The sequence below is a fragment of the Hyposmocoma kahamanoa genome, unplaced genomic scaffold (assembly GCF_003589595.1).
Source record: "Hyposmocoma kahamanoa isolate Upper Pololo Valley unplaced genomic scaffold, ASM358959v1 62, whole genome shotgun sequence".
In the NCBI taxonomy this organism is placed as follows: domain Eukaryota; kingdom Metazoa; phylum Arthropoda; class Insecta; order Lepidoptera; family Cosmopterigidae; genus Hyposmocoma; species Hyposmocoma kahamanoa.
The window spans coordinates 16,380,159-16,400,957 of NW_020653850.1; the positions used below are offsets into that span (position 1 = coordinate 16,380,159).

The 20,799-nt window shown below is 37.3% G+C and overlaps 1 protein-coding gene across 3 annotated transcripts in view; it reads left to right on the plus strand.

Annotated features, from left to right (window-relative positions):
• The window catches only part of LOC113229830 (apoptotic protease-activating factor 1-like), a 48,915-nt gene that overhangs the window by 18,045 nt on the left and 10,071 nt on the right, over nucleotides 1-20,799 (plus strand). The window contains exons 5-14 of one of the 3 annotated variants that reach the window (XM_026463509.1): nucleotides 5,477-5,777; nucleotides 6,252-6,484; nucleotides 7,337-7,889; nucleotides 9,454-9,644; nucleotides 10,235-10,352; nucleotides 10,534-10,714; nucleotides 11,819-12,148; nucleotides 14,509-14,764; nucleotides 15,315-15,458; nucleotides 16,632-16,917. In XM_026463509.1, the coding sequence (XP_026319294.1) occupies nucleotides 5,477-5,777; nucleotides 6,252-6,484; nucleotides 7,337-7,889; nucleotides 9,454-9,644; nucleotides 10,235-10,352; nucleotides 10,534-10,714; nucleotides 11,819-12,148; nucleotides 14,509-14,764; nucleotides 15,315-15,458; nucleotides 16,632-16,917 (2,593 nt within the window). The remainder of the gene's footprint in view (nucleotides 1-5,476; nucleotides 5,778-6,251; nucleotides 6,485-7,336; nucleotides 7,890-9,453; nucleotides 9,645-10,234; nucleotides 10,353-10,533; nucleotides 10,715-11,818; nucleotides 12,149-14,508; nucleotides 14,765-15,314; nucleotides 15,459-16,631; nucleotides 16,918-20,799) is intronic. The other 2 variants (XM_026463511.1, XM_026463512.1) reach the window with 2 other exon arrangements.

The following is a 20,799-nucleotide window of genomic DNA, read 5'->3' on the forward strand; positions in this document are numbered from 1 at the left end:
TTTCCAATCGCTAGGAAAGACGCTAGTTGCAAGAGAAGTATTCAAAATGTGTGTGATAATTGAAGCAACGTCATCCAGGATAGGTATCAGCATGTCGCGGCAAATACCATCTTCACCCACAGCCTTGGAAGTTATGGATAGGATACTCTTCTTAACTTCCCCCTCAGTGATTTCGCGAAAAGAAAAAGGTACACAATCAGGATGAGTAGCAGTGCCCAGTGAGGTGAGCGTGTCCGCTTTGATAGAGTCAGCAACAGTAAATGGTGAGTTGGTGAAGTATTTGTTGAGTGAGTTAAGGTCAGGCAAGTCAACAGTACAGTCACGATCTTTACCCACACCAAGTGACCTCAGGAACCTCCAAGTTTGACCCATAGACAAGCCTTCCATCGACGAGTGGAAGTAACGCCGCTTTTCGTCACGACACAGTCTATTGCAGAGATTGCGCAGCCTTTTATAAGAAAACAAATTGTCTTCACTTGGAAACCTCTTGAGAATCGACTTGGCCTTGTCCCTACGTTTCATGGTTTTCTTTATTGCTGGTGTAAGCCAAGGCGCAGGCAGATGCTTAACACGTACTGGTCTGAGTGGGGCATGAGAATCATACAACTTTATTAAGTGTTTGTTAAAAATTTTGATCTTCTCATTTACTGTGCTAGCTTCAATCAAAGCAGACCAATCAATATTAGAAAATTCCTCTCTCAAGCGATCCACAGAAATGTTACCAAAGCTACGCTGAAAAATGACTTTAATTTTGGGTTTGGGAGTGCGTACTCGATAAGACAAATATATGAGGTCATGGTATGAGAACGGGGCAGTGGTTTGTCCATGCAGGAGAACCGATTGAGGTTTAGAGACTATCTGAACATCTAAAAGTGAAGGTTGACAGTTAGGAGAATGATGGGTGGCAGTAAGTGGGAGCAATACAAAGTTCACAGCAGATACCATGGAGTTAAGACGTGAAGACCGAAAGTTATTCTTTAATAAACAAGTATTAAGATCACCCATCAATATTACATGTTCGTAAGAGGCACTCAAGGATTCAAGGGTAGTCTCAAATAAGTCAAAATAATTTACATTAACACTAGGGCTATAAGTAACACCAACTAAGATATTGGTGTGATGTAAGTTGAGGTCTAGAAATAGATACTCTAAAGATCCAGTATAAGTGCTAGGAGACTGGCTGACGACGGAGCACGGTATGTGGCTCTTGATGTAAATACATACACCTCCACCACCAGTTCCAACTCTATCGTTTCGATATAATTTATACCCATTAAGTGTAAAAAGGGGGGATGGTAGAGAGGGTTTGAGCCAAGATTCTGAGATTAAGATTCCATCAACTATGCCGTTGTTGAATGACATATTTAATTCAGTAATGTGTGCAGGAACACTCTGCGCGTTAATGTGCACCAGGTTAAGGAAATTGGATTTTATTATTTATTATTGGAATTAATGCTTGTAGAAGTGCAGTTGCAGCGCCATTAGCGTGCTTTACAGACACACTATCGCGCGTGATACAGCAATCATGCGCGATTAACCGTGCGTGTAAAGATGTTGGAAGGAAAAGGGAAAGACCGCGCAATTGAACTTGTCTGTCGCGCGCGCAATCGCGCACTCCAACACGCGCCAGTTTCACACTAGTGTTGAGTTACTCATACACGGGGCAACTCGTTTGTACCACTAGCTTGGTTACTTTGTCACAAAACCTCATGTCATAAAAATGTCCCATCTCATAGCCTCACTCATGTCACACTGCACTACCCGTTTTTTAGCTGATTTTACATCATATGATTATACTACCGTAGTACGAAATAAAATTAGCATTTATTTATACTGTATCATAACACTTAAGTTATCCAATTGATTAATACCATCAAGTTATGAAAATGTGCTTAATATTACCTGTCTGTTGAGTCATTGCCGTAGTGTAGGTGCAAACATTCCTACCACTGCTTCACCTCATTTAAAGTAGGACATTGTACCGCCTCATTTGTTCAAATGAGGTACTCCCAACAAACTCATTTTAATTTCATGTCCTACCCTATACTATTTCTCACGGTCTATCCTGCGCGATCAGTCTTTACACAGACGCTCTTTTCGTTGTAACAAAACCGAACACTCGCTCACGATTACGCGTGTGTACTTTCGCGCGCGCAATCCTGTACACTTTTGATCACGCGCAATAGAGTGACTGTGTAAAGGGGCAATTGTCGCGACACGCGCACGTCACTTTTTCGGTCACAATTAGTGAACTAAAAATGACTGAAGTTTAAATGTATACAATAGTCTTTTACTTTATTAAAGCAACTCTAGAGACAGGATTTTATTTAAAGATACGCGCGTTTGCTCTTTTTGACAATTATTTTCCTGTGTAATGTTTATATTGTTAGCGCATTGTTCTTGGAATATAGACTGAATTTGGTTAGGTTACTTATCAACACTTAAACTCACTAGCTCTACTTCTGAGAATCCTCTATTCATTTATATCGAAATGCTGAATCAGTAATTATTTTCATAAATTTTACGTGTCTTTAAAGATGTCCTTTGTTTTTTGAAAACAAACAAAAGCATGTTACTTAATGAGCATAAGATAATGGACATTAGTGGAGTTGAGTTCTAGAAATGATACTTTTAAGTATCCACATTTATCATCGCACATGTTTGCCATGAATGTCTAAGCTATCATGTCAACAGACGTTCTGATACTTTGACGATGAAGACCTCAGTGGCTTAACGGTTTACACAGTGAGGAAATTAACTTTTCTAAATTGGTTCTGGTCTGGGTGTTCTGGGAAGTGCCCAGAGTGAATTCCGTTTCTTTGATACGCAAAATACCAAATAGTATTCCCTAGTTTGAGATCAGGCAATTAGTGTTGATGTCTGTTATTATTATTACATTACTTTACGACAAAAATGTTGTCAATAAATTGACGTCACATAACAGTCTATTCCACTAACCACGTGAGGTGAATAACGACGAAGTTTCATTGATATCTATCTATATATTTCCAGCGCAGTGCTAAACGACGACACCATTGTTTGTACCAATTATCATACTGATAATAACCTTCGTTTTTTAAACGTATGGTACCGTAAAGTATAGTGGCTGGAGCCTCCTTTTAAGCGTAGTTAGATGACACCTCAAGCACTCTTCCTAAAAGCCTATACACACAGCGTATTGTTTACTTGCGCTGAACGCAATTCAATCGGGATTCAGTCGCCATCAGTAAACTTTTGCGTGCTATTGAGCCTGTACAGCGTCGTGAACTCGCGTCAAACAAACGTCCGCGCGTAAAACATACGCCTTGTGCATTATAAGGAGGGCTTATAACTTATAACTAACGTATTCCAAATTTGAAAGGGGGTACTTCCTTTTTGGTCCCATTTCATTTTGAAGAAAATCATCCATCACGAAGGGTGGCTGTTCACGCATGAAGATTCATTTTTATAGATAGCGCCTAATTTAGGAGCAATTATTTTAATGGTTGATTTTGCTATTTCTCCAATTCAAGGCGTTTTTCTCTCAATATACTTTGTGTAGTGTCGTAGTGAGAACCTATTTTTATTATCTCCAGTGTCAAGTCCTGTATAGTGGCGAAGTATATTATATATATATAAGTATATTATATATATAGATATTTCAATAAAACTTAGCAAATAGACGTAATTCCACGTACTTTTGTGATGTTCCGAATCGTCCTATCGTAGTTATAATGTTAAATTGTAATGTTATGTTATGTTGTAAAGTGCTTAATAATATTTACATTCAGAGAATTTTAACTGCCAAAAAAAGAAAAGTATGTAATAATGTCATCTATTAAAATTACGTTGTTTTCAATTATTTTTCCGCATTTTCATGAAGAAAAATAAATAAAACAAGCTGAGTCTTCATTGTCACGTTGTGATTCGGAATTATAGTCTACAAAATAAACGTCGCGTATTTTTATTTAACGAGAAATTATTTCCTACGTGCTATTAAAAAAAATAAACAAAATATTGAAGAGATATGTGTAAATAAATAAGTTCAACTTAACTTTTAATCATTACAAATCAATATTAAGACAATAAAACTGAAAATAATATTGTTTCCATTGCATCCGTGTAACTATTTTAAGATTGCTAAATTTGACATAAGAGCAATATTACTTTAATGTTATAGTCGCGTCGTAGTACGAACTGAGTGAATGAATAATCAAAGCTGCCAATAAAACATTATAGTTTTAACATTACAATAAGCTTACTTGAAGCGAGTTATGGTACGAAAAGTCAATGTAAGGTTAAAGTAATATTGTTTTAAGAGGTTGTGGTAGGCCCCCAGAATCTCAACTTTCCATAATTAATTATGTATATGTAGCATTTTTGACCACGTCACCAGGTTGTATATTGCTTTATGTAACGAACTCATTTACATTTATTTAGTTTAATTTTAATCCACGTCGTACTCTAACAAAAACACTCCTTAATAACCTATCTACTTGGTACATGCCTATACAACCACTATTAAACAATTACACACAGGAAATCGTCTTGGACCAGTTAGAGCAAAAAGTAAACTCATGACTCAATTACAGAACTCGGTTGGAAGCAATCTGGTTATTTGGTCTAATTAGGAGAATAATTGACTCACTTGTGGGCTGCACTTGATGTTTCATGTACGGGTTGGGCACTGTATGCGTTGTAGGGTTGCATTTATTGTGTTTTATAATATGATTGCTGGTTATTATAGAACGAGTCTATTGAACCCGTTTCAACATGCGAAACTTTTAAGACAAAAGTAACTAAATTCTTCGCCGACTAGGTCACAACTGAATACAGCTAACATGATTAATTTATATGGTAAAATATTTCGTTACTCTTGAAAACCTGTTTGTTATCAAGTAAAATAAGAAATATGCAAAGTTTTAAAAAAATAATTTTCTATCCATCTCATCACCTCGAAAGGTCTTGTGAGATTTTCCTCATCCATACGAATATCTTTTTAAAAGGTAAAACAACAGCTTTTATATTTTAGAGACCTATTTTTAAGTACTCGACCGAAATGTATTTATTTATTTATTGCATACATGTACATTTTATGGATAGCCTAAAGGGTAGCCTAATCTTCGTTCATATTACATTATTATTATTCGTACACAACTCTGTATTTGTTGTTATTGCTCATTGCAATCTTTGTGACTCAATATTATCAAAAGAAATAACTAAAATACTAACAAAAATTTGAACACATTTCCCTTTTGCCAAAAAAACTCCTGTTTCATCTTTTATTGTTAGGGATTTTATTATAGAATTATATGGAGCAATGTTGTTTTTTTCCGCGATCATATTGATGGGCAGAGTCACCTCTTAGAAATCTCATACGCCTTTATATGTCTGCCATCTGACATTCAAAGTAATAACTCTAATAGAATTACCATCGTATTACCCTTCATAATAAATTATTCAGTATTAATAAATTTTATCCTAAATTCATTTACAGGCTATATCGCAGAACTTCGTCAATATACTCACATAACTCCTACATGAACTCCTCAATATCTATGTCCAGTATGGGCTCAAACGCTGACTGCCATTCCCTATCCAGCTATGATTGGACTTGGATTGAACTTAGAGATAAACTGAAAACTCAGTTCGCCGACCAAGCTATAAAGGAATCTCTGTTGATACTGGATGAAGTCAATGACAAGAAATGCGTAGAGGCCTTTGATATCGGTTGCAAGATATTGATTACTACGAGAGACACAGAGGTTGTGGCGAATTTTCGTCCGCAGATCATAAAAGTAAGTATTTATTGTTTCGTTTTATTATTTCTGTAAACATTGTTATTTTTTATTATTTTTTTTTAATTATAAGTATGTATTTTTAATCAATTTTAGTTTTCGTGTAGTTTTATTATTCTAGACCATAGGTTCCCAAACTTTTTGGCTCACTTAGGCTAGATAAAAAAATTTCAACGCCCACCATCACAAAAACTATAATTAACTTAATACAAAAATCACAAGGAAAGAAATTATAAATATATGTTGTGTAGTTTACACACATTGATAATGTAGTTTTTTTAAATGCAGTTGCACCGCCTAGACAGCATCAACTTGTTTCCGAGATTCCTGTCGCCCCCCTAAGATTCTTCAGCACCGACTGGGGGGCGATAGGGACCGCTTTGGAAAACTAAGATCTAGACGCTTGTAGCTTTACTTTTAGACACTCAATATAATTTTCCCCAAACTTAAAAACATTATTATTCACAATAACAGATCGAAAACAATTTCACCGAAAAAGAAACACTGGAACTTTTTGCATCATGCCTCGATGTAAACGTGAATCAACTACCGAGACAGGCCAAGAAACTTCACGAAATATGCAAAGGCAGCCCGTTCCATATAGCTCTCATAGGAGCCCAGCTAGCGGAGAATAAGGAGAGATTGAATCATGACCCTAGGGCTTGGAAGTACTATTTAAATACGTTAGAAAGGAAAGAATTCTTTTTGTAAGTATTTTTATATGTTATATGAAAATTAACGTTTTAATTGTTGCTACTGTTGTATTAAAATTTGAATAAAAAATGGCGGACACGCGCTCCCAACTGTTTTCTATTATTTTTTCAAAATGTATTCTAAATCATACGACATTACATTGTTTTTGACATAAAAATATTCACAGTTGGACAGAAGCCTGTGGGTATCATAATACAAATTTTGACCCTAACTTGAGGAGACCCACAAACGTCGGTTTAAGATTTTAAACCGACGGCAGTGCGCCTTGGCACGGCCCCACTCTGTTTAACAATTATTACCAACTATTTTGAGGCGAGGGATTGGTGATCTGTTACTATGTATTCAATGAATGATAACCTTAATGTTATCAATACCCCTTAATTGTACCATAGATTTTCTAGGCCCAAAATCAAAACTTTAAAATCCATCAGTACTTTTTTTGGTAGCAGTAGAGCTCCTTAAGAAAGAGTTCGTCCAGGGAAGTACTGCCACCTTACCTAATTGTGCCGCCAACCAGTAATGTGAACATTACTGCGTTCCGGTTTCGAAAAACAAGGGTGCTGGTGAATTTACACGGGACTTGTCCACTTATGTGTTAGGGTGTCGGGCGCAGTGGCAGTGCCCATCAGATCTTTGTGATTTAAAGCTCTGAGTGGCACTCCAACTGTTATGGACAGGTGTGTCGGTTACCACCAGACACACGACTTGTTCGTCCCATCACTTAATGTAATAAAAAAAAACTCTTTTGTTTTCGAAAACTCTTCCACTCAAAGCTGTATATGAAAACAATTTTCAGGCTGTTTTCAAAGTCCGATAGTCATTTACATAAAACTGCGTACTTTCAGCTCAACGCGAAACAATTACAACCCAATGAAAACAATAGAGATGTGTATAAACTCGTTGAAGCCAAACATACTGCCATTATTTAAAATGCTAACTATACTGCCGGACAATGCCAAAGTATCCGCCACGGTGCTTGCTAAACTATGGAATAAAGATGTCAATGAAGTAGAATCCATAATGAAGCAATTACGTAGCAAGTCTTTGATAATAGAATTCTACGATCCCGAACAAAGAAATTACATATACGAAATACATGATCTGATAATGAACTATTTGAGAACATGTTCCAACGAAGAGGAAGTAAAAAGGTTACACGCGGAATTCCTAAAAAGTTACAACTACGATGACAATACGCCGGTTGAAATTGTCGATGATGGATACATAGCATTTTACATTGGATATCACATATTGAACACGAAGAACTATAACAATATGTGGAAGTTGTTCAATAAGTTGTTCATGGATTTGAAGTTTTTGGGGAACAAAGTGAGGTTAACTGGTCAAGCTGATCTGATATTGGATTTGGGGAAATACGAGAACTACATTGCTGATAACGTAAGTTACAACGATTTTATCTCTAAATGTGTATCAATTAATTAGACATTCTAGTGCGGAGCACTTGTCATCATTATTTTTTTTTAAGAATAGCATTGCTGATTCGCTGAATTATGTGAATAATTGTATTGAGGTCGTAAACAGTTATTTATCTATAACAACTACTTTTGTTTTACATAAGACATCAAACTATGTGTTACTGTGCTAATTTTGTTTCGATTTGCTGAATCACTTGTTTCGTATTGTTACGTCATCGAGCTTATGCACAGAAATAGAAACGAAATAAGTGCCATCCATCCCTGGCAACTCATCAGCCAACGGGGCTTATATTACTTTTAAATATCAACTCTCGTTTATCCTGAAATCACTAATTAGAAAGCTGAAATATTACAGCGCCAACAACTGACTTGTGTGCATGTCTCCGCATATTCCAAAAATATTCTGTATTTATTGTAATAAAGACAATATCTCTAACAATGGGGTGCTGTCCCATTCGGTGGTGTGGAAAAAACAGCAAAACATTTAATTACAAAATAAACGGAATCACATTTCAAAGCTCAAGTTAAACTGGTCAATTTGAAGTAAAGCAATTGACGATACCCGTCAATTGTTTCGAATTCGGGCTGGCAAATCGGTGCGCCGTTGTCATCGTAATGATTTGGCAGAATAATTTTCAAACAAATTAAATGGTATTTCGTCTCTATTTCTGGTTATGTAGTCGATGGCGGAGCATACGTCATCGTAATTGTTTTGAGGTCGCAAAACAGTTATTCATATGATTAAATTATTCATATGAATAATTTTCTGGTCAGGAAGTTATTCATAAACTCTATAACAACTACTTTTGTTTTACATTAAACATCAAACTATGTGTTACTTTACTAATTTTGTTTCGATTTGCTGAAAAATTCGTTTCGTATTTTTATGTTAACAGTGTTCTTGTTGAAGTAACTTTCTATGTCTGACATAACAAATTGATTTAAAAGTTAACCAATTTTTCCGATTTTGAACAAGAAATATCTCTTTCAAAGCATAACCACGAGCAATCTATAAATGTCAACATCAATCTATATGCGTCACACTGTTAGGCATAGGACTCTTCTAAGGACCTAGTATTTAGAGTATAGTCCACCACGGTAGGTCAAAACGAGTTTGGGACTTGACTCGACTTCGAAAAGTCGCAGTGTTGCAGGCCCCTTGGTCAACGTGACCATTATTTTTACCCTCAGAGTGAGACGCCAGTAAATTTATTATTGTTTTAAAAATAAAACACATGTTTATGAGAGTTACGGAATGTTTAATTATTTTTTTTTAACTAAAAATGTTTAATGATAACAAAAACCTAATCCTGTACGGCATGGTGGGCTGACTTTAAGTATATATTTTTTTTTACAAATTTTAAGTATTTTGGGGACACGGAAGCTGAAGCTTAAAAGCGATAGTGTTCCGCTCACGTTACCGTTGGTAGAATCAAACCCGAGACCTGCCACAAAGCAAGGTCTCTCCCAACTAGGCTATAATGCGTATATGATTTTTTTATCAACCTTAAAAAATATAATTACAGGAGTTTGACAAAGAACTCCTATACAGCATAAAGAGTTACCTTATCACGCATGGAATAGATCTCTACCGATATCCATGCACGGACATAGTGCAGAGCATACTCCAACATGAGAACAAAGGCAGACTATTCACAAAAGCACTTCAGGTGGCCCATGAAAATTGTGCTGCTCACGAACTTTACTTCGAATTTTTGTAAGTATTTTTTATGTTGACAATTTACAATGGAAAGTCATTGACTTACAAATAAATGGACGACGGGTCTAATACAAAAACCACGAAAAAAATGTCCCAAGTCAACCTATTCGAAATTTAAATTGTAATGTCATCGCAGTATCGCGCTGTCAGTAGAACAAATGAAGACTAAAGCAGAGTGTCGCGCTCTGTATACGATTTTAGCGCCTTACAAGTGGGGACACTTTTTAGCGCGGAGCCGACGTCCATATAATTGTAAGTCAATGTGGAAAGTAGTTAAACATGCTATTCATTGAAAATTGCTTTTAAGTTCCCATTACGTCGTTTTCATTTACTTGCAGACAACACATTTGTATGCTTGTTATAAATAATAATGATAATAACGCACACTAGGGAAACCCTGTATCGCGGATGCCATGGACACACAACCACAGCCATACAAATATTTCTCCCGGTCCGGGAATCGAACTCGGGACCTCTGCGTGACAGGCCAACATGGTAACCATTCGGCTACGGTGGCAATTAAATGAAACAGTATAATTATTATAAATGGAAATTATAATTATTTTGTAATGTTCATTTATTTTCAGACATGAACAAAATGTAGAAGAAATCAAGCCATCTAATATCGACGTGAAAGAAAATATTACATCAGTTTGCTTCCTAGGTGATTATGCTCTCGTCGGAACCTTGAAGGGAGCTATCAAAGTAAGTTTATTTCTAAAACCTATTTAGAACCAGTCTATTTGATAAAGACCTCAATTTTATATTATCAGGCCATCTGTAATTTTTTTCATAATTTTAACGGACCTCATTGTTAAAGTTGTTTTGGCCCTGTTCTTTATGATTTTGTGATCTTTGATTAACCAAAACTGTATATTCTTTACAGTTTTTTCACATATCCACGAACAAACTTAAAAAGGAGCTGCCGGGCACTGACTCGGCTATAAAATGGATCGGTGCGTGTCCCAAAAACCCGCCATTCGTGGCCGCGTTGTCGTACGACGGCGTTATCCGCGTGTGGTACATCGATGACGTCGAACAAGATGACCATGAAATTATTGAAGAAGGTTAGTAATACCTTCGTTTATGTATCTAAACAACTGTATTGAAAGAAAGAACAACTATGTGTTATTGTTACACATTGTGACTTGTTATCGCATCAACCCATGACCCATACTTATGTCCTACCGTTAGGCGTTAAGGAAATAATACTCTTGCAAAGGTCTATTTAATCTCCTAAGGCTTCGTGTAAAGTCTGTTCCAATCACCTGTGCCAGAAAGATAAACAAACCAGTTTGATAAAATTTTAAAGCAATCATTCAATAAACGGAATAAGTAACACTTTCACTACTTTCAAAATATAAACTATGCACTTCTACTGTATTTATTGTTTTTTTATTCAAACCCAGGTGAAAATATCGCATTCAAAGTTAGCGCTTAATATGTTTTTCATACATGAAGGCATGCTTGCTTGGACCTCAATGTACGGAAAGCAGCTCATCAATCTATATACTTTTGTTCGAATATCGCCTCCAAAGGAACGGAACAAGATCCTTCAAAGTGTAGCTCATCGAAATAGAGACGAAATGTCATTTAATTTGTTTGAAAACTATTCTGCCATATCATTACTGTGACAACTGCGCTCCGATTGGCTAGCCCGAGTTCGAAACAATTCACGGGTGTCGTCAATGGGTGTCTCTGTCAACTGTTTCACTTCAAATCGACCAGTTAACTTGAGCTTTGCTGTAATGGACGAAAATTGCAAAATTACATATTTAATATTTAATTACCGATGACATGTGATTCCGTTTGTTTTGAAATTAGATATTTTGCTGTTTTTCCCACACCACTGAAGAGAACAGCACGGCATTGTTAGAGATATTATCTTTATTACAATAAATACAGAATATTTTTTGGAATATACGGAGACGTACACACAGGTCAGTAGTTGGCTTGTCTATATTTCAGTGCAAATGAGAGTTGATATTTATAAGACCTGTATCGCTAATGTGTTACCAGGAATATATGGTACTTATTTCGTCTCTATTTCTGGTTATATACTCGATAGCTTTATATGCTGCCGTCCGTACATTCGGCGTTTAACTCGTTTCCCGTTGTAGTTTGATGGGGAGGATAAATTAACTCTGAATACCTATCTTCTCTTTCCACAGAATCAGAGGAATCGTACAACAACAACTACCCGGGCACGATAACAATCCCAGCCAAGCGAGGACTCTTCATGAACTGCAGATGGGCCAACAATGATGAAATTCTTATCGCACATACAACAAAACTCATCATTTTGTACAACCAAACTGGGGAAGTGTTAAACGTCATTGATTGGGACAAGGAGATACTATGTTGTGTGCCATGTAATAATGACAAACACGCGATCATAGCGACCAACAGTCATCAAGTTGAAGTTATCGATCTTATCACAAAGGAGCGAATCATGTCTTTTGCTGAGAGTGGTGTTATCGTTGATATTTTGACTGTACCTGGTTAGTATTTTGCGTTATGTAATTTCCAAAAATGAGATTTGGCAAGGGAAACATTGTAACGGTATGAAATACCATAGACACAAAATTTGTATTTAGGTATCAATTTTTAGCTACGTTTTTTCTGTACCCTTGTGTGTATCGTTTATTTAATAGTAAATATCTAAACCATTCGATCTAGTAAAACAGTTTTTACCGCTTCTCCTCCAGTAACTCGCCTTAACCAAGAAATTATGAAGTAAACTTTACTAATTTAATTTCTTGCTTCAAATTAGGCAAAATTCGCGTAATAAATCTCAGTTTAAGTTATAGAGTTCTTAGCGTATCGATGGCATACACCATATTATTATGGCGCAGAACTTTTCTACACTGCTGCACAAGATCTTGTAGTGTTCGACCACAAATTTTTGCAATACTTATAAGATTTATAACTTATTTAAAAAACCACCTTTTCAAATGATCTTATAGCTCCAATTTATTTCGATACTCTCCAATTTATAAAACAAAAGTTTGCCTCAGCCAGTTGCTGATACATTTAAAATAGATTTAAGTTAGATAGTAATCAATTTTGTAAAGTACGCGTACTTGTCTCTTTTCTTTCCTTTGTTTAGTTTTTAAGTACTGTACCTTGTAAGTTACATTTGAATTTTTTAACTTGTTGGACGCTCTGGCTTACCCTGTAAATCCACTAGAATGTTTTGTTATTAAACATTCTTGACGCATATCTAGGAGTCTACTCTTTTCCTTTGACCGTTCTCCGTCCAACATCCGTCCGAAACAATTAGGCTCAAATGGGTGATCCCACGAAATGCGCGAGCAATCGAGCATGCGCGAGAATTCCGCGGAAAATTTCGGCAAGTTTGTACGTTACACAATTGACCATAAAGTTCATCATGCTATGTACAATATCGTTAAAAAAATTCACGTCCATTCCGTCCCACCGCAATATAAATTTTTAAGCCTTTCTGTCAAATATGTAACACTCGACCAAATTAAAAAGTAATGTCAAGTATGAAGCTTCATTCGCATCATGCATCTTTTCATTTGGTCGAGTATTACTTATGTAACTGTAATTATTTCGGACGGAGAACGAGAGTACAAAACCAGGCACTGGACGTAGCCTTTGTTCATTAAAATGTCTATAGTGTCAATACTCATAAGGCAAGTGCCACGGACGGTAAACCGGCAGTGGTGCTTAAAATGTGTGCTCCGGAGCTGTGTCCCGTATTAACGCGCCTAGAGCTCCTAGATATGGGCATCGAAGTCTTGTTTCAAAGTTACCATCATACGGGCTACCCGAGGGGCTATGCAAATGGGTTGACAGCTTTCTGTCCAGCAGAAGCATAAGAGCCGTCGTCGACGGTGGACACCAGCGTAAATGTTCTGTGCTGGGGCAAGGTTCTGTGCTGTTCCCGACGCTGTTTTTGCTGCACATCAATGATATTCTGTCTACTGATGGCATTCACTGTTACGCGTATTAGTCTAGAGGAGAGCCGTAAACAACTTGTGTCACAAACAGGAAAAACCCTGGAAGGGGTTTCTGATTGGGGACGACTAAACTTAGTCCAATTATCCGTTCCAGAACAAACCATTAAATATCTCGGAGAGCATCGGGATCCTTGGTGTCGAGATCTTTTGTGACGTTCAGTTCCGTAGTCACTTAGATGGCAAAGTCAAGCTGGCGTCCAAAAAGCTTGGTGTGCTCAACAGGGCTAAGCAGTATTTCACTTCGGAGCAGAGACTGCTACTTTATAAGTCACAGTCCGTCCCCACATGGAATACTGCTGCCATCTTTGGGCGGGAGCTCCTGGATGCCAGCTTGGGACCTTTGACGCGATTCAAAGACGTGCTATGAGAATTGTTGATGATCCTGTGCTTACAGACGATATTGGACCACTGTCTTGGAGGAGAGACTTTGCCTCCCTATACTTGTTCTATCGCTTGTACAATGGCCAATGTTCTGAAGAACTGTTTGACATGATGCCAACAGCAACATTTTACCATTGCACCGCTCACCACCGGCAGGGAGTCCATCCTCACACTCTGGATCCGAGTCTCTCGTACTGTACGGTTTCAGAGGAGCTTTCTCCCACGTACAATTAGGTTGTGGAATGAACTCCCTGTCGGTGTTTTCCCACAGGAATACAGCATGGAGTCCTTCAAAAAGGGTTTGAGAAGGGTTCTATAGGGTCGGCAACGCGCTCGTCACGCCCCTGGTGTTGCAGGCGACGGTAACCGCTTTCCATCAGGCAGGCCGTATACTTGTTTGCTGTCTACATAATATTTAAAAAAATACAACGATATATTTTAGTCGATACTAACAAAAGATGATTACTTAATTTATTCATTTCTCAATTCCACAGGAAGCAACAGAATAATAACGCTGAAGCAAAACGAAGTGCAAGAACACGAATTCAAACGGAACTTGCAAAGCAATTGCAACATTTGCCGCTGTAAGAAAGTTATATCAAGTGACGACGTGAAGGAGAATTTATTGTTTTTGTCGATTGCTGTCAACAAGTCTGGCACCCTCTTGTTTGTTTCTACAGACGATAGTAGAGTTATTTGTGTAGATTTGAAAACCAACTCAAGAGTGTTTGATCTTGAAAATCGAAGGGGGTAAGTGTGTGTTTATTTGAAGGTTTATTTAGTACTGTACATTTGAAACAACTTACACAGAGTAATTTGCTAAAAATTCTGAGAAAACAGACTTTGAAGTTGATCTCTTTTTTGTACAAATATCTTGGACAACTTATGCTGGCAGCTGTTTTACATCTAATAATATTTTATTGAGTTTATTGTTTTAATTACATAAGATAACATTGATCATTAGTTCATTACCGATCTGGTCCTATTTTTGACGACCTCCGTGGTCTAACGGTTTGCACTGCGGGCGCTGGAGGAGGTCGTGAGATCGATTCTCGATAGTACCAATTGGAGAAATTAAGTTTTCTAAATTGGTTCTAGTCCGAGTGTTTGGTTCTGGAGTGGATAGTGCCTGGTTTGAAACAAAGTGATTGGTGTGGTAGTCTGAGAGAGATATTATTATTATTTTTTATCGTGGGTTTTTATTTTCCTCCGGCATCCGGGTTTTGACTAAGAAAGGGCTCTTAAAACCTACTCATATTGTTTTTTTTTGTTATTCATATTGTCATTGGTAACTTTTTAGTAACGTAGTTTCCATGGCGATGAGTGAGGTATTGGACTTCATGGCGGGTGCGGACGTACTGCTGACGGGCACGGGCACAATCGAAAATACAGCCAAAGTATGGTACTTGGATGCTTCGTACGTCTCACAGAACACTAAAAATGGGTAAGTTAAAAACCATTATTTTGGCGTTTAGTGAGACTGATTTAGTGGCGGACACTTATTGCTCTATCTTTTTTGTTCTTATTGGAAAGATAATGACAGCCAGGGCATTAGAAACTTACTTTCTTATAACCCAGTGCCGCTTACAAGGTACTTACTGTAACCTTGGATTTAATTGAAAAACGTAGCAAGGGGCTTATAGGTGTCTCGGATTTAGTAGAGGCAAAGCTGCCAAGCTTTGAACACAAGTTGTGTGTGAAGATATTGCAGGATTTAATTCCGCCTTCTCCTTTGTATCATCGGGGTACTAGACGTAGTCTGGGGTTGGTTCTACCTCTATTTTGTGGATATTCTAAAGATTCGCGCAAAGCGTTTCGCTTCCACGTTTATTCCAGAGTATTCCACTCCACAGCCGTTCGCCATGAACGGCTATGGAGTGGAATACCCTGCCTGCAGACTAGTTTCCTGAACACTATAACTTGTCCTTTTCAAAGCGATGGTGAATAGACATTATCTAGATCTGTATGCTACATCGTTAACTTCAACGTCACTTACCATCAAGTGAGATGGATGTAAAAATAAGTGCTTTTATTTTTTAACCGATTTTAAAGAAAGGAGGAACGTCTCAATTCGACAATTTTTTTTTTTATGTTACGCGATTATTCTTTCGATGCAATTACCGGGTTCGATTCCTGGGCCGAGAAAAATATTTGTAAGACCTACATTTATTTACTTGTAATTTGTGGTTGTCTATATGTGTGTCCATGGCACCCGCGATAGGGGTTTCCCTAGTGCGGGCCTGTGAGTGTCTGTGTTATTATTATATATAAACTACCTCTGTGGCCGAACCCAGAATCGATTCCCGGGTCGGGAGAAATATTTGTATGGCCTACATTTATTTCTGTCGTAAGTTTGGGTGTAATTTGTGGTAGTCTATGTGTGAGTCCAAGGCACCCGCGACGCAGGGTATCCCTAGCGCGGGGCTGTGTTGAGTGTGTGCGTTGTTGTTATTATTATTATAAAATTGGACAACCTTTTGAGATCGGTTTTTTAAATAAAAAATATAATTATAAATTATAAAAAAAAACCACGTCTTTAATTAAAAACTATGCCACATACGAATCAAACATAAGTTTATACATTGACCTTAATAAAAACTATGATGTTTTATTTCAGCAAAGTACGCCTCACAACAAAATTCGACGTAAGTTTCGTGCATACACTCACACCGCAAACACCTTCAAATACGCCAACCAATGGCACCCAAAGCACCTCGACTACACCAAAGAGACACCAGTCCTTCGTGAACCACAAAGATGTAGAGAAAAAGGTTGCGAAGAAAACTATGAGCCTCGATAGGCATTCGTTAAAACCACTTGTGTTAAAAGGTATTTGCAACGGAAACGGTGAAGAGGGCAATCACCCTTTGCTGGTTGTGGTCGACGACAAAAACAATATACAGGTAAAACAAAAATGGTGTGTTATATTTTCATTTAATCTAAAGATTTCCATAGACACATTAGAAAACAAGAAATTGCGTCGAAAATATATACATATTTCTATTTGCTAAAAATAATATTTGAACCAATTATTAGATTCGAAAGCTAACAGTTAAAACATAAATCAATTCGTACATTGTAACATGCCACTATGAGATACACACTTATATACTTCTGTCCAACCATTTATTTAACTTTTGACATATGCATGACTCCGAAGTTCCATAATTATTAACATACATACAAACATATACAAAAAATGCTATACTTCCTGGACTCTTTATTTTTTAGTTTTAGTGAAGCTACGTGCTCTTTAGCTCCGATATTTATCGAGCCAGCAGATTATGTATCGAAGATTATTCAAGTTGATAAATTTTGGTACCTGTCTAACAAATTATAATGAAATGAAATAAATTGTAAATAATTATAGTAAATTTTTATTGTTTACTATAATGAATCGTCGGATTATTCTCCATATGAACGGGAATCATCACTTGAATCCTCATTAACATCAATCATTAATTCCTGAGTACATAAATTGTTTAAAAAACTTTTTCCGCGGGTAGGTGTGACATAAGTTAAACACGTCACTGTGCTAAAAATTTTGTTTTTATTAAAATAAATTACATTACAAGTTTTTATACAGTGTAAATATCATATTATCGTTAAGTAACCAACATGTTATGTGGGCACTGCTCATATACGTGGATTGAGGAAATTTAGTGCACCAACCTGTCAACGCCAGCTGTTCTGTACACTCATCACTACACATCTCTACATTTCGGCACTCCTGCACTCAGTTCACCACTATGGCCACTATTAATAAAGTTCTGGAGGCTCAGAAAACCCTGGAGGAGTCACTTTTGAAGAGTATGGCTCTGACTTTGAAACACTCTTAACGGGTTCATCATCTGCATCGTCTCCTGCTATTGATCTCAAAGACCTAGCCAGAGAGTACTGCCAGCTTAAGGATATGGTAGGAGTAATATTGAAAATACTTCGGCAGCAAATTGCAGTCTTAATGAGGAGTATTGATGCAATTGAAACAAGGCATCGCAGGAAGGCTGTTCTTCAGTGGTGTGGAGGAGAATAAAGATGAAGACGTCTGTACATCTATCATTGAAATTGCACATAATAAGCTTGGTCTCACTAAGATTTCTAAGTTGGACATCACAAGCTGTTATAGATTGGGAGCCGCTTCAAAAGATCGCCCACGGCCAGTTTTGGTTAGAATTGCTGTTCTATCCACCAAAGCAGAAATTTGGAGCAACAAAACCAAGCTGAAGGGATCGCCTGTGGCTATGGCTGAGTTCCTGACTCGTCATCGGCAGGAGGTGTTTGTGTTGTCATTTTGGTTTCCGGAGAGTATGGACCAGCCATGGAAACATTGTGGTGAAGCTACCGGATGGGAAACTGAACCGTGTGTTTGATAACCCGGATCTCAATATGCTGATTGATCGGTATCCGACAGCTGTTCAAAGTGACACGACTGCGGCAACGGGGAGTGTCAGAGGAGCCTGCAGCGCTGCCTGTAGCACATAAGCCGGTGGGTATTAGACTCAAGAGTGTAGTGAGGAAATTAGGATCGACTTCATATTCGCAGTTAGAACTCTGAACTTTCTTTCGTTTCCTCGTCGTCATTTCCGTGATGTAGATACGGTACTTTTGAAGGAGGTATAACGCATTTATTTTGTATTTTTCTTTCCTCTTATTTTATACTACTGCTGTTGAGGGTATATATTAACTTTCAGTTTTAATAATTTTGTTGCTTAAATTCGTTACTTTCAACTAGACAATGACATTGACAGCTGTCATAACGAACGGAACGTAGATACGTTCCGTTCATACAGCCACATGATTTTTTTTCTCACTTTTTTTATGATAAGTTTTTTGACCAGTACCTCATGTACCTTTTTTAATAGAATAGTTCACTTGATGTTCACTTCACTTTTTATTTTTATGGCTCCATCAATATGAGAACTGATGATTTTGCCAATGTCACAGTTGAAAGAAAAAAAAAACGAAACAAAAAAAAAATTTCGCTAAGTTCTAATAGGACATTAACCGGTGTTGGTAAGTTGGACTACGGGAGTACTCAGTTGAGAATGTAAAACAAAACAGCAAAACAATATTTATAAATATATGTTATTTAAGTGGATAAATTTACATAGAGTAACAATATGGGGGGAGAACACTAAAGTTAAGAGGTTGTTTATGTTAATGGGGCGGGGGAATTTTGGAGAAAGTAAGTTATAAAGTGGAACAGCAATATTTTTTGTGATAATATCTGTTAACTTCCATTTTAATAACTTTGTACTGTATTATTTTATTAGTCTCTCGGCAATTGTAACGGTTGGCTGGCGGGTTGTGCACAATTATTTACATTGTATTCTTTAATAATTTAGGCATATTTTTATTACTATTATTATTTAAATTATTTTGTATAATTTATATATTTATTTTAGTATACTGTATAAATATGTCAGATTTACACGATTTTGAGGATTTTCTATCATGTGCAAGCTCCGATTCTTTTGTCTCATTGAATCACTCGGAGATGGAAGTTGAGGCATTGGGTGTCGAGGTCTCCAATATCTTTAGTACTGCGTCTCCAAATTTTAATGTATGCCATATAAATGCCCAAAGCATACCTAGTCACCACACAGAGTTGCTTGATACTTTTTGCTTAGACTCTTTACATGCGGTGCTTGTTTCTGAAAGCTGGTTTAAGCCATGTCATAATTCAACTACATATGCCTTACCAGGTTATGTTTTGGTTCACAATGACCGTCTTGTGAAGAGAGGTGGTGGTGTAGCCATCTATCTTCGCAGTTCCATTCCTTTCAAGACTCTCTCATCATCGGACCAAAATGAAAATGACATCGAATACCTTTTCTTAAAGATAGTGGTTTCTGGGGTTAAAGCGGTTCTTGAAGTTGTTTATTGTCCTCCTGCTGTCGATTTTATCACGTCTCTTACTTCTGTGTTACATCCGTTCGCAACAGACAACACGCTTCACATAGTCATGGGTCATTTCAACACTGAACTCCTTAAAGACTCTCTCGCGTCCCGTAATTTTCGATCTACCATTGAGTCCTTCTCATTATCTGTACTTGAGCTTATTGCTACTCATCACAACATTGAATCCAAGGACTCATGGATTAATCATGCTATTGTCTCTCTGCTGACCTGGTAGTGAAGCACGGTCAGTTTCCCGCCCCTGGTTTTTCCGGCCATGACTTGATTTTTGTGATGTACAAAATTAAGCCTCACAAACGTTCTCCAGAAACTAGGGAACTGAGAAATTTTGCTAGATTTGACTTAGACAAACTTGCTCACGATGCGTCTACTATTGGTTGGTCCGGAGTTATGGCAGCGCCCACTGTAGATGGCAAGCTGACAACATTCAGTGCCACCTTAAGTTTTTACGACAAGCATGCACCATTACGCTCAGTGAAACTGAAAAGACCACCTGCGCTCTGGATCACTCATTTGGTGCGTATAGCAATGAGGAGGCGTAACAGAGCTTTTCGTAAATTTAAACGTTCCAGGTCTGAGGAAAACTGGGCTACTTTAAAAAGCGCCGAATAAACTAGCTTTCGGGCAATTAGTCCGCGATATCATATTGGAGTCTCAATCTACATCCCATTAGTCTGACATTGTTATATATATGTATATTGAATATATATGTCTATGTATTATATAGTATGTATTTGTGTGTATATAGGTTGCTTATATAAGTATATAGTTAGTCATATAATAATTATTTATAAACTTCTGTCTAATTATCATGTTATGCACCCCTGTTAATTATTTTGAACCCAGCTCTCCGGTTGACTGGTAGA